Source organism: Oncorhynchus gorbuscha, linkage group LG05, assembly GCF_021184085.1.
Source record: "Oncorhynchus gorbuscha isolate QuinsamMale2020 ecotype Even-year linkage group LG05, OgorEven_v1.0, whole genome shotgun sequence".
In the NCBI taxonomy this organism is placed as follows: Eukaryota; Metazoa; Chordata; class Actinopteri; order Salmoniformes; family Salmonidae; genus Oncorhynchus; species Oncorhynchus gorbuscha.
The window spans coordinates 571891-584535 of NC_060177.1; the positions used below are offsets into that span (position 1 = coordinate 571891).

Here is a 12645-nt window from a genome sequence, read left to right on the forward strand (position 1 = left end):
ATGGCTTTCTTCTTGCCACTCTTCCATAAAGGCCAGATTTGTGCAATATACGACTGATTGTTGTCCTATGGACAGAGTCTCCCACCTCAGCTGTAGATCTCTGCAGTTCATCCAGAGTGATCATGGGCCTCTTGGCTGCATCTCTGATCAGTCTTCTCCTTGTATGAGCTGAAAGTTTAGAGGGACGGCCAGGTCTTGGTAGATTTGCAGTGGTCTGATACTCCTTCCATTTCAATATTATCGCTTGCACAGTGCTCCTTGGGATGTTTAAAGCTTGGGAAATATTTTTGTATCCAAATCCGGCTTTAAACTTCTTCACAACAGTATCTCGGACCTGCCTGGTGTGTTCCTTGTTCTTCATGATGCTCTCTGCGCTTTTAACGGACCTCTGAGACTATCACAGTGCAGATGCATTTATACGGAGACTTGATTACACACAGGTGGATTGTATTTATCATCATTAGTCATTTAGGTCAACATTGGACCATTCAGAGATCCTCACTGAACTTCTGGAGAGAGTTTGCTGCACTGAAAGTAAAGGGGCTGAATAATTTTGCACGCCCAATTTTTCAGTTTTTGATTTGTTAAAAAAGTTTGAAATATCCAATAAATGTCATTCCACTTCACGATTGTGTCCCACTTGTTGTTGATTCTTCACAAAAAATACAGTTTTATATCTTTATGTTTGAAGCCTGAAATGTGGCAAAAGGTCGCAAAGTTCAAGGGGGCCGAATACTTTCGCAAGGCACTGTAGGTGTTGTTTTACAGGGTCAGTCATGGTAGTATGATAGGTGTTGTTTTACAGGGTCAGTCATAGTAGTATGATAGGTGTTGTTTTACAGGGTCAGTCATAGTAGTATGATAGGTGTTGTTTTACAGGGTCAGTCATAGTAGTATGATAGGTGTTGTTTTACAGGGTCAGTCATGGTAGTATGATAGGTGTTGTTTTACAGGGTCAGTCATGGTAGTATGATAGGTGTTGTTTTACAGGGTCAGTCATGGTAGTATGATAGGTGTTGTTTTACAGGGTCAGTCATGGTAGTATGATAGGTGCAGTGGAATGTGTTGTTTACAGGGTCAGTCATGGTAGTATGATAGGTGCAGTGGAATGTGTTGTTTTACAGGGTCAGTCATGGTAGTATGATAGGTGCAGTGGAATGTGTTGTTTTACAGGGTCAGTCATGGTAGTATGATAGGTGTTGTTTTACAGGGTCAGTCATGGTAGTATGATAGGAACAGTGGAATGTGTTGTTTTACAGGGTCAGTCATGGTAGTATGATAGGAGCAGTGGAATGTGTTGTTTTACAGGGTCAGTCATGGTAGTATGATAGGAGCAGTGGAATGTGTTGTTTTACAGGGTCAGTCATGGTAGTATGATAGGAGCAGTGGAATGTGTTGTTTTACAGGGTCAGTCATGGTAGTATGATAGGAGCAGTGGAATGTGTTGTTTTACAGGGTCAGTCATGGTAGTATGATAGGTGTTGTTTTACAGGGTCAGTCATGGTAGTATGATAGGAGCAGTGGAATGTGTTGTTTTACAGGGTCAGTCATGGTAGTATGATAGGTGCAGTGGAATGTGTTGTTTTACAGGGTCAGTCATGGTAGTATGATAGGAGCAGTGGAATGTGTTGTTTTACAGGGTCAGTCATGGTAGTATGATAGGAGCAGTGGAATGTGTTGTTTTACAGGGTCAGTCATGGTAGTATGATAGGAGCAGTGGAATGTGTTGTTTTACAGGGTCAGTCATGGTAGTATGATAGGTGCAGTGGAATGTGTTGTTTTACAGGGTCAGTCATGGTAGTATGATAGGAGCAGTGGAATGTGTTGTTTTACAGGGTCAGTCATGGTAGTATGATAGGAGCAGTGGAATGTGTTGTTTTACAGGGTCAGTCATGGTAGTATGATAGGAGCAGTGGAATGTGTTGTTTTACAGGGTCAGCCGTAGTAGTTCAGCACCAGTGGAGCAAATTAGGTTTAAGTGACTTGCTCAATGGCATATCGACAGAGTTTTCACCTTGTCGGCTCTTATGTTCGGGTTTGGGTTACCACCCCAAAGCTCTAACCGCTAGGCTACCTGCCTCCCTAACTAGTGGGTTACCACCCCAAAGCTCTAACCGCTAGGCTACCTGCCTCCCTAACTAGTGGGTTACCACCCCAAAGCTCTAACCGCTAGGCTACCTGCCTCCCTAACTAGTGGGTTACCACCCCAAAGCTCTAACCGCTAGGCTACCTGCCTCCCTAACTAGTGGGTTACCACCCCAAAGCTCTAACCGCTAGGCTACCTGCCTCCCTAACTAGTGGGTTACCACCCCAAAGCTCTAACCGCTAGGCTACCTGCCTCCCTAACTAGTAGGTTACCACCCCAAAGCTCTAACCGCTAGGCTACCTGCCTCCCTAACTAGTGGGTTACCACTACAAAGCTCTAACCGCTAGGCTACCTGCCTCCCTAACTAGTAGGTTACCACCCCAAAGCTCTAACCGCTAGGCTACCTGCCTCCCTAACTAGTGGGTTACCACCCCAAAGCTCTAACTGCTAGGCTACCTGCCTCCCTAACTAGTGGGTTACCACCCCAAAGCTCTAACCGCTAGGCTACCTGCCTCCCTAACTAGTGGGTTACCACCCCAAAGCTCTAACCGCTAGAATACCTGCCTCCCTAACTAGTGGGTTACCACCCCAAAGCTCTAACCGCTAGGCTACCTGCCTCCCTAACTAGTGGGTTACCACCCCAAAGCTCTAACCGCTAGGCTACCTGCCTCCCTAACTAGTGGGTTACCACCCCAAAGCGCTAACCGCTAGGCTACCTGCCTCCCTAACTAGTGGGTTACCACCCCAAAGCTCTAACCGCTAGGCTACCTGCCTCCCTAACTAGTGGGTTACCACCCCAAAGCTCTAACCGCTAGGCTACCTGCCTCCTAACTAGTGGGTTACCAACCCAAAGCTCTAACCGCTAGGCTACCTGCCTCCCTAACTAGTGGGTTACCACGTGTCTTTAGATACCCAAAGCGCTAACCGCTAGGCTACCTGCCTCCCTAACTAGTGGGTTACCACCCCAAAGCTCTAACCGCTAGGCTACCTGCCTCCCTAACTTGTGGGTTACCACCCCAAAGCTCTAACCGCTAGAATACCTGCCTCCCTAACTAGTGGGTTACCACCCCAAAGCTCTAACCGCTAGGCTACCTGCCTCCCTAACTAGTGGGTTACCACCCCAAAGCTCTAACCGCTAGGCTACCTGCCTCCCTAACTTGCGCCCAACTTCATTTTGGTTGGAGGAGATATGGGCAGAAACATACAAAAAATATAAACTAAATATTGAATCAACATTTATGGACAATTAAAATAAACACATGTCAAAACCAGAACACCATGTCAAATCAACATTTATGGACAATTAAAATAAACACATGTCAAAACCAGAACACCATGTCAAATCAACATTTATGGACAATTAAAATAAACACATGTCTAATTCAGACTAAAATGCTCACTTTTTAATTCTCTCCCCGAAGCATGCGATTTCCTCCAACAGGTTTTGGACAGTGATGACAGTCTCTTGAACCATGTGAATTTTTTCCATCAAACCTCTCTTCTCGGATTCCTACAACATTAAAGGACCAGTCAGTTCTACGTCTTTAGATTCATTAAAGGACCAGTCAGTTCTACATGTCTTTAGATACATTAAAGGACCAGTCAGTTCTACATGTCTTTAGATACATTAAAGGACCAGTCAGTTCTACGTCTTTAGATACATTAAAGGACCAGTCAGTTCTACATGTCTTTAGATACATTAAAGGACCAGTCAGTTCTACGTCTTTAGATACATTAAAGGACCAGTCAGTTCTAGATACATTAAAGGACCAGTCAGTTCTACGTCTTTAGATACATTAAAGGACCAGTCAGTTCTACATGTCTTTAGATACATTAAAGGACCAGTCAGTTCTACGTCTTTAGATACATTAAAGGACCAGTCAGTTCTACGTGTCTTTAGATACATTAAAGGACCAGTCAGTTCTACGTCTTTAGATACATTAAAGGACCAGTCAGTTCTACATGTCTTTAGATACATTAAAGGACCAGTCAGTTTTACATGTCTGACAGACGTCTATAGTCAGACAGAACCTCTACAGTCAGACAGACAGAACCTCCACAGACAGACAGAACCTCTACAGTCAGACAGACAGAACCTCCACAGACAGACAGAACCTCCACAGTCAGATAGAACGTCTACAGTCAGACAGAACCTCTACAGTCAGACAGACAGAACCTCCACAGTCAGACAGAACCTTTACAGTCAGACAGAACCTCTACAGTCAGACAGAACGTCTACAGTCAGACAGAACCTCTACAGTCAGACAGAACGTCTACAGTCAGACATAACGTCTACAGTCAGACAGATCCTCTACAGTCAGACAGACAGAACCTCTACAGTCAGACAGACAGAACCTCTACAGTCAGACAGACAGAACCTCTACAGTCAGACAGACAGAACCTCCACAGTCAGATAGAACCTCTACAGTCAGACAGAACCTCTACAGTCAGACAGAACGTCTACAGTCAGACGGACAGAACCTCTACAGTCAGACACAGAATCTCTACAGTCAGACACAGAATCTCTACAGTCAGACAGACAGATCCTCTACAGTCACAGACAGATCCTCTACAGTCAGACATAACCTCTACAGTCAGACATAACCTCTACAGTCAGACATAACCTCTACAGTCAGACATAACCTCTACAGTCAGACAGACAGATCCTCTACAGTCAGACAGACAGATCCTCTACAGTCAGACATAACCTCTACAGTCAGACATAACCTCTACAGTCAGACAGACAGATCCTCTACAGTCAGACATAACCTCTACAGTCAGACAGACAGATCCTCTACAGTCAGACATAACCTCTACAGTCAGACAGACAGAACCTCCACAGTCAGACAGACAGATCCTCTACAGTCAGAACCTCTACAGTCAGACAGACAGATCCTCTACAGTCAGACAGACAGATCCTCTACAATCAGACAGACAGATCCTCTACAGTCAGACAGACAGATCCTCTACAGTCAGATCCTCTACAGTCAGACAGACAGATCCTCTCCAGTCAGACAGATCCTCTACAGTCAGACAGACAGATCCTCTACAGTCAGACAGACAGAGCTTCTACAGTCAGGTAGATCTTCTATGTAGAAACCCAGCATTATCAGCATTATCAGTCATTAACAACTAAAAATACTATGTAGAAACCAGGTATTATGAATCATTACTATGTAGAAACCCAGCATTATTAGCCATTACTATGTAGAAACTCAGCATTATCAGTCATTACTATGTAGAAACTCGGCATTATCCGACATTACTATGTAGAACCCCAGCATTATAAGTCATTGCTATGTAGAAACTCAGTATTATCAGTCATTACTATGTAGAAACTCAGCATTAACAGTCATTGCGATGTAGAACCACAGCATTATCAGCCATTACTATGTAGAAACTCAGCATTAACAGTCATTGCGATGTAGAACCACAGCATTATCAGTCATTACTATGTAGAAACCAGGTATAATGAGTCATTATGAAACATAATGGGAAACGATGCTACCTTTTCATCTTCATCATCTTCATCGCCCAAGTCCATATTATCCTGGAAAGAAAAGATTAGTAAAGTGAAGGATAGGAAATGTCCAGACCTGTGGTTCACTACATTAATCCAGGCATTATTATGAGCTGTCCTCCCCTCAGCAGCCTCCACTGGTTGGTGTACAGTAGTAGGTCCATGTAGTGTGTCAGGATGTGAACAGATGACATCACATGACTGATCCTCTGCACTGACTAACACATGATCATGCTGAGGGCTTTGGTAGTAGTTTTAGAATCTAGGAGATAGAGGTAATAGTTGTAGAATCTAGGGGATAGTGGTAGTAGTTCTAGAATCTAGGAGATAGTGGTAATAGTTGTAGAATCTAGGAGATAGTGGTAGTAGTTCTAGAATCTAGGAGATAGTGGTAGTAGTTCTAGAATATAATGAGTCATAGGAGATAGTGGTAGTAGTTCTAGAATCTAGGATATAGTGGTAGTTGTAGAATCTAGGGGATATTGGTAATAGTTGTAGAATCTAGGAGATAGTGGTAGTTGTAGAATCTAGGGGATAGTGGTAGCAGTTGTAGAATCTAGGAGATAGTGGTAGTAGTTCTAGAATCTAGGAGATAGTGGTAATAGTTGTTGTATAATCTAGGAGATAGTGGCAGTTGCAGAATCTAGGAGATAGTGGTAGTAGTTCTAGAATCTAGGAGATAGTGGTAGTTGTAGAATCCAGGGGATGGTGGTAGCAGTTGTAGAATCTAGGAGATAGTGGTAGTAGTTCTAGAATCTAGGAGATAGTGGTAGTTGTAGAATCTAGGGGATATTGGTAATAGTTGTAGAATCTAGGAGATAGTGGTAGCAGTTGTAGAATCTGGGAGATAGTGGTAGCAGTTGTAGAATCTAGGAGATAGTGGTAGTAGTTGTAGAATCTAGGAGATAGTGGTAATAGTTGTAGAATCTAGGGGATAGTGGTAATAGTTGTAGAATCTAGGAATAGTGGTAATATTTGTAGAATCTAGGGGATAGTGGTAATAGTTGTAGAATCTAGGAGATAGTGGTAATAGTTGTAGAATCTAGGGGATAGTGGTAATAGTTGTATAATCTAGGAGATAGTGGTAGTAGTTGTAGAATCTAGGAGATAGTGGTAGTTGTAGAATCTAGGAGATAGTGGTAGCGGGTCTAGAATCTAGGAGATAGTGGAAGTAGTTCTAGAATCTAGGAGATAGTGGTAGTAGTTCTAGAATCTAGGAGATCGTGGTAGTAGTTCTAGAATCTAGGAGATAGTGGTAGTAGTTTTAGAATCTAGGAGATAGTGGTAGCAGTTCTAGAATCTAGGAGATAGTGGTAATAGTTGTATAATCTAGGTGATAGTGGTAGCAGTTGTAGAATCTAGGGGATAGTGGTAGCAGTTGTAGAATCTAGGATATAGTGGTAGTTGTAGAATCTAGGATATAGTGGTAGTTGTAGAATCTAGGGGATAGTGGTAATAGTTGTAGAATCTAGGAGATAGTGGTAGCAGTTGTAGAATCTAGGAGATAGTGGTAGCAGTTGTAGAATCTAGGAGATAGTGGTAGCAGTTGTAGAATCTAGGATATAGTGGTAGTTGTAGAATCTAGGGGATAGTGGTAATAGTTGTAGAATCTAGGAGATAGTGGTAGCAGTTGTAGAATCTAGGAGATAGTGGTAGCAGTTGTAGAATCTAGGAGATAGTGGTAGCAGTTGTAGAATCTAGGAGATAGTGGTAGTAGTTGTAGAATCTAGGAGATAGTGGTAATAGTTGTAGAATCTAGGAGATAGTGGTAATAGTTGTAGAATCTAGGGGATAGTGGTAATAGTTGTTGAATCTAGGGGATAGTGGTAGCAGTTGTAGAATCTAGGAGATGGTGGTAATAATTCTAGAATCTAGGATGATAGTGGTAATAGTTGTAGAATCTAGGGAATAGTGGTAATATTTGTAGAATCTAGGGGATAGTGGTAATAGTTGTAGAATCTAGGAGATAGTGGTAATAGTTGTATAATCTAGGGGATAGTGGTAATAGTTGTATAATCTAGGAGATAGTGGTAGTAGTTGTAGAATCTATGAGATAGTGGTAGTTGTATAATCTAGGGGATAGTGGTAATAGTTGTATAATCTAGGAGATAGTGGTAGCAGGTCTAGAATCTAGGAGATAGTGGAAGTAGTTCTAGAATCTAGGAGATAGCGGTAGTAGTTCTAGAATCTAGGAGATAGTGGTAGTAGTTCTAGAATCTAGGAGATAGTGGTAATAGTTGTATAATCTAGGTGATAGTGGTAGCAGTTGTAGAATCTAGGGGATAGTGGTAATAGTTGTAGAATCTAGGAGATAGTGGTAGTAGTTCTAGAATCTAGGAGATAGTGGTAGTAGTTGTAGAATCTAGGTGATAGTGGTAGTAGTTCTAGAATCTAGGAGATAGTGGTAATAGTTGTAGAATCTAGGGGATAGTGGTAGTAGTTCTAGAATCTAGGAGATAGTGGTAGTAGTTGTAGAATCTAGAAGATAGTGGTATTAGTTCTAGAATCTAGGAGATAGTGGAAGTAGTTGTAGAATCTAGGAGATAGTGGTAATGGTTGTAGGGGAATAGGATTAAACATGGCTGTTTGGAGTGAGGCGCTGTACTGACCAGGTCCTGGTTGGCCCGTCCAGATGCAATCTGAAGATAGTTCCATGTGATGAGCAGAACCAGACAGAGAGGCAACATGTAGAACTCCCAATGCCACACCGCCAGCAGGAATATCTAATGGAAGAGATGAGAGGACGGGAGGGGAGAGGAGGAGAAGAGAAGTAGCATAGGACAGAGGGGAGCAGAGTCGGGAAGGAGAAGGAGTAGGGAAGGAGATGAGGGGAGAGGAGTAGGGGATGAGCGGGGAGGAGGAGAAGAGAGGAGTGGGGAAGAGTGGGGAAGAGGGGAGAGGAGAGGCGGGGATGATGAGAGGGAAGGAGAGAAGATGATAGAAAGGAGGGGAAGAGGAAATGAAGAGAGAAGAGGAGAGGATTAGGAAGGGGAGAGGAGGAGATGGGAGGAGGGGAGAGGAAAGGAGAGAAGCAGAGGAGAAGAGGGGGAGGAGTACAGGGAGGAGTAGGGGAGAGGAGGGGAGAGGAGAGGATGAGTACAGGGGAGGAGTAGGGGAGGAGAGGCAGATGGGAGAAGAGGGGAGAGAGGGGGAGGAGTAGGGGGAGAGAAGAGGAGAAGGGACAGGAGATGAGAGGATGAGTACAGGGGAGGAGTAGGGGAGAGGAGAGGCAGATGGGAGAAGAGGGGAGGAGAGGGGAGGAGTAGAGGGGAGAGAAGAGGAGAAGGGAGGGAGATGAGAGGATGAGTACAGGGGAGGAGTAGGGGAGAGGAGAGGCAGATGGGAGAAGAGGGGAGGAGAGGGGGGAGGAGTAGGGGGAGAGAAGAGGAGAAGGGAGGGGAGATGAGAGGATGAGTACAGGGAGGAGTAGGGGAGAGGAGAAGGGGAGGAGTAGGGGGGAGAGAAGAGGAGATGAGAGGATGAGTACAGGGGAGGAGTAGGGGGGAGAGAAGAGGAGAGAAGAGGGGAGGAGAGGGGGAGGAGTAGGGGAGGAGTAGGGGAGAGGAGAGGCAGATGGGAGAAGGGAGGATAAACTGATAAAGGGTCACTTCATTAACTGAACATTAAATACATGACATACACTGTATTTACCAAACACTCCATCTCTTCTTCTCCTCTAGTGGGACCAGTCTACACTGTATTTACCAAACACTCCATCTCTTCTTCTCCTCTAGTGGGACCAGTCTACACTGTATTTACCAAACACTCCATCTCTTCTTCTCCTCTACACTGTGTGGGACCAGTCTACACTGTATTTACCAAACACTCCATCTCTTCTTCTCCTCTAGGACCAGTCTACACTGTATTTACCAAACACTCCATCTCTTCTTCTCCTCTAGTGGGACCAGTCTACACTGTATTTACCAAACACTCCATCTCTTCTTCTCCTCTAGTGGGACCAGTCTACACTGTATTTACCAAACACTCCATCTCTTCTCTTCAGTCCACTGTATTTACCAAACACTCCATCTCTTCTTCTCCTCTAGTGGGACCAGTCTCTCTTCTTCTCCTCTAGTGGGACCAGTCTACACTGTATTTACCAAACACTCCATCTCTTCTTCTCCTCTAGTGGGACCAGTCTACACTGTATTTTTACCAAACACTCCATCTCTTCTTCTCCTCTAGTGGGACCAGTCTACACTGTATTTACCAAACACTCCATCTCTTCTTCTCCTCTAGTGGGACCAGTCTACACTGTATTTACCAAACACTCCATCTCTTCTTCTCCTCTAGTGGGACCAGTCTACACTGTATTTACCAAACACTCCATCCAGTCTTCTTCTCTTCTCTAGTGGGACCAGTCTACACTGTATTTACCAAACACTCCATCTCTTCTTCTCCTCTAGTGGGACCAGTCTACACTGTATTTACCAAACACTCCATCTCTTCTTCTCCTCTAGTGGGACCAGTCTACACTGTATTTACCAAACACTCCATCTCTTCTCCTCTAGTGGGACCAGTCTACACTGTATTTACCAAACACTCCATCTCTTCTTCTCCTCTAGTGGGACCAGTCTACACTGTAGCTGAGGCTAGATCCTATCCAAACACTCCATCTCTCTTCTCCTCTAGTGGGACCAGTCTACACTGTATTTGAGGCAAACACTCCATTCTTCTTCTCCTCTAGTGGGACCAGTCTACACTGTATTTACCAAACACTCCATCTCTTCTTCTCCTCTAGTGGGACCAGTCTACACTGTATTTACCAAACACTCCATCTCTTCTTCTCCTCTAGTGGGACCAGTCTACACTGTAGCTGAGGCTAGATATCCTTCTCCTCTAAAGTCACTCCATCCATCTTCTTCTCCTCTAGTGGGACCAGTCTACACTGTATTTCTTCTCCTCTAGTGGGACCAAACACTCCATCTTCTTCTCCTCTAGTGGGACCAGTCTACACTGTATTTACTAAACACTCCATCTCTTTCTCCTCTAGTGGGACCAGTCTACACTGTATTTACCAAACACTCCATCTCTTCTTCTCCTCTAGTGGGACCAGTCTACACTGTAGCTGAGGCTAGATCCTCTTCTTCTCCTCTATCTCTACACTGTATTTACTCTCTTCTTCTCTAGTGGGACCAGTCTACACTGTAGCTGAGGCTAGATCCTATCTTCTTCTCCTCTAGTGGGACCAGTCTACACTGTATTTACCAAACACTCCATCTCTTCTTCTCCTCTAGTGGGACCAGTCTACACTGTAGCTGAGGCTAGATCCTATCTTCTTCTCCTCTAGTGGGACCAGTCTACACTGTATTTACCAAACACTCCATCTCTTCTTCTCCTCTAGTGGGACCAGTCTACACTGTAGCTGAGGCTAGATCCTCTTCTATCTTCTCCTCTAGTGGGACCAGTCTACACTGTATTTACCAAACACTCCTTCTTCTCCTCTATCTCTTCTGAGGCTAGATCTCATCTTCTCCTCTAGTGGGACCAGTCTACACTGTAGCTGAGGCTAGATCCTATCTTCTTCTCCTCTAGTGGGACCAGTCTACACTGTAGCTGAGGCTAGATCCTATCTTCTTCTCCTCTAGTGGGACCAGTCTACACTGTATTTACCAAACACTCCATCTCTTCTTCTCCTCTAGTGGGACCAGTCTACACTGTAGCTGAGGCTAGATCCTATCTTCTTCTCCTCTAGTGGGACCAGTCTACACTGTATTTACCAAACACTCCATCTCTTCTCCTCCTCTAGTGGGACCAGTCTACACTGTAGCTGAGGCTAGATCCTATCTTCTTCTCCTCTAGTGGGACCAGTCTACACTGTAGCTGAGGCTAGATCCTATCTTCTTCTCCTCTAGTGGGACCAGTCTACACTGTAGCTGAGGCTAGATCCTATCTTCTTCTCCTCTAGTGGGACCAGTCTACACTGTAGCTGAGGCTAGATCCTATCTTCTTCTCCTCTAGTGGGACCAGTCTACACTGTAGCTGAGGCTACATCCTATCTTCTTCTCCTCTAGTGGGACCAGTCTACACTGTAGCTGAGGCTACAGATCCTATCTTCTTCTCCTCTAGTGGGACCAGTCTACACTGTAGCTGAGGCTAGATCCTATCTTCTTCTCCTCTAGTGGGACCAGTCTACACTGTAGCTGAGGCTAGATCCTATCCTCTCACAGTACATATCTATAGCAGGGGCTAGAATCTGTCCTCTCACAGTACATATCTATAGCAGGGGCTAGAATCTGTCCTCTCACAGTACATATCTATAGCAGGGGCTAGAATCTGTCCTCTCACAGTACATATCTATAGCAGGGGCTAGAATCTGCCCTCTCACTCCTAGGGGCTGTCTTCCTCTCACAGTACATATCTATAGCAGGGGCTAGAATCTGTCCTCTCACAGTACATATCTATAGCAGGGGCAGAATCTATCCTCTCACAGTACATATCTATAGCAGGGGCTAGAATCTATGTTCTCACAGTACATATCTATAGCAGGGGCTAGAATCTATCCTCTCACAGTACATATCTATAGCAGGGGCTAGAATCTATCCTCTCACAGTACATATCTATAGCAGGGGCTAGAATCTGTCCTCTCACAGTACATATCTAGAGCAGGGGCTAGAATCTGTCCTCTCACAGTACATATCTATAGCAGGGGCTAGAATCTATCCTCTCACAGTACATATCTATAGCAGGGGCTAGAATCTATCCTCTCACAGTACATATCTATAGCAGGGGCTAGAATCTGTCCTCTCACACTACATACAGTGGGGCAAAAAAGTATTTAGTCAGCCACCAATTGTGCAAGTTCTCCCACTTAAAAAGATGAGAGAGGCCTGTAATTTTCATCATAAGTACACTTCAACTATGACAGACAAAATGAGAAAAAAAATCCAGAAAATCACATTGTAGGATTTTTATGAATTTATTTGCAAATTATGGTGGAAAATAAGTATTTGGTCACCTACAAACAAGCAAGGTTTCTGGCTCTCACAAACCTGTAACTTCTTCTTTTAGAGACTCCTCTGTCCTCCACTCGTTACCT

The 12645-nt window shown here is 44.2% G+C and overlaps 1 protein-coding gene across 2 annotated transcripts in view; it reads right to left on the reverse strand.

The window, feature by feature from the left end:
- LOC124035437 (multiple C2 and transmembrane domain-containing protein 2-like) overlaps nucleotides 1-12645 on the reverse strand; it is a 59959-nt gene that overhangs the window by 10466 nt on the left and 36848 nt on the right. For both annotated transcript variants that reach the window (XM_046348886.1, XM_046348885.1), the window contains 3 exons: nucleotides 8216-8329; nucleotides 5595-5636; nucleotides 3487-3596 (listed from right to left, as the gene is read on the reverse strand). In XM_046348886.1, coding sequence (XP_046204842.1) covers nucleotides 3487-3596; nucleotides 5595-5636; nucleotides 8216-8329 — 266 coding nt within the window. The remainder of the gene's footprint in view (nucleotides 1-3486; nucleotides 3597-5594; nucleotides 5637-8215; nucleotides 8330-12645) is intronic.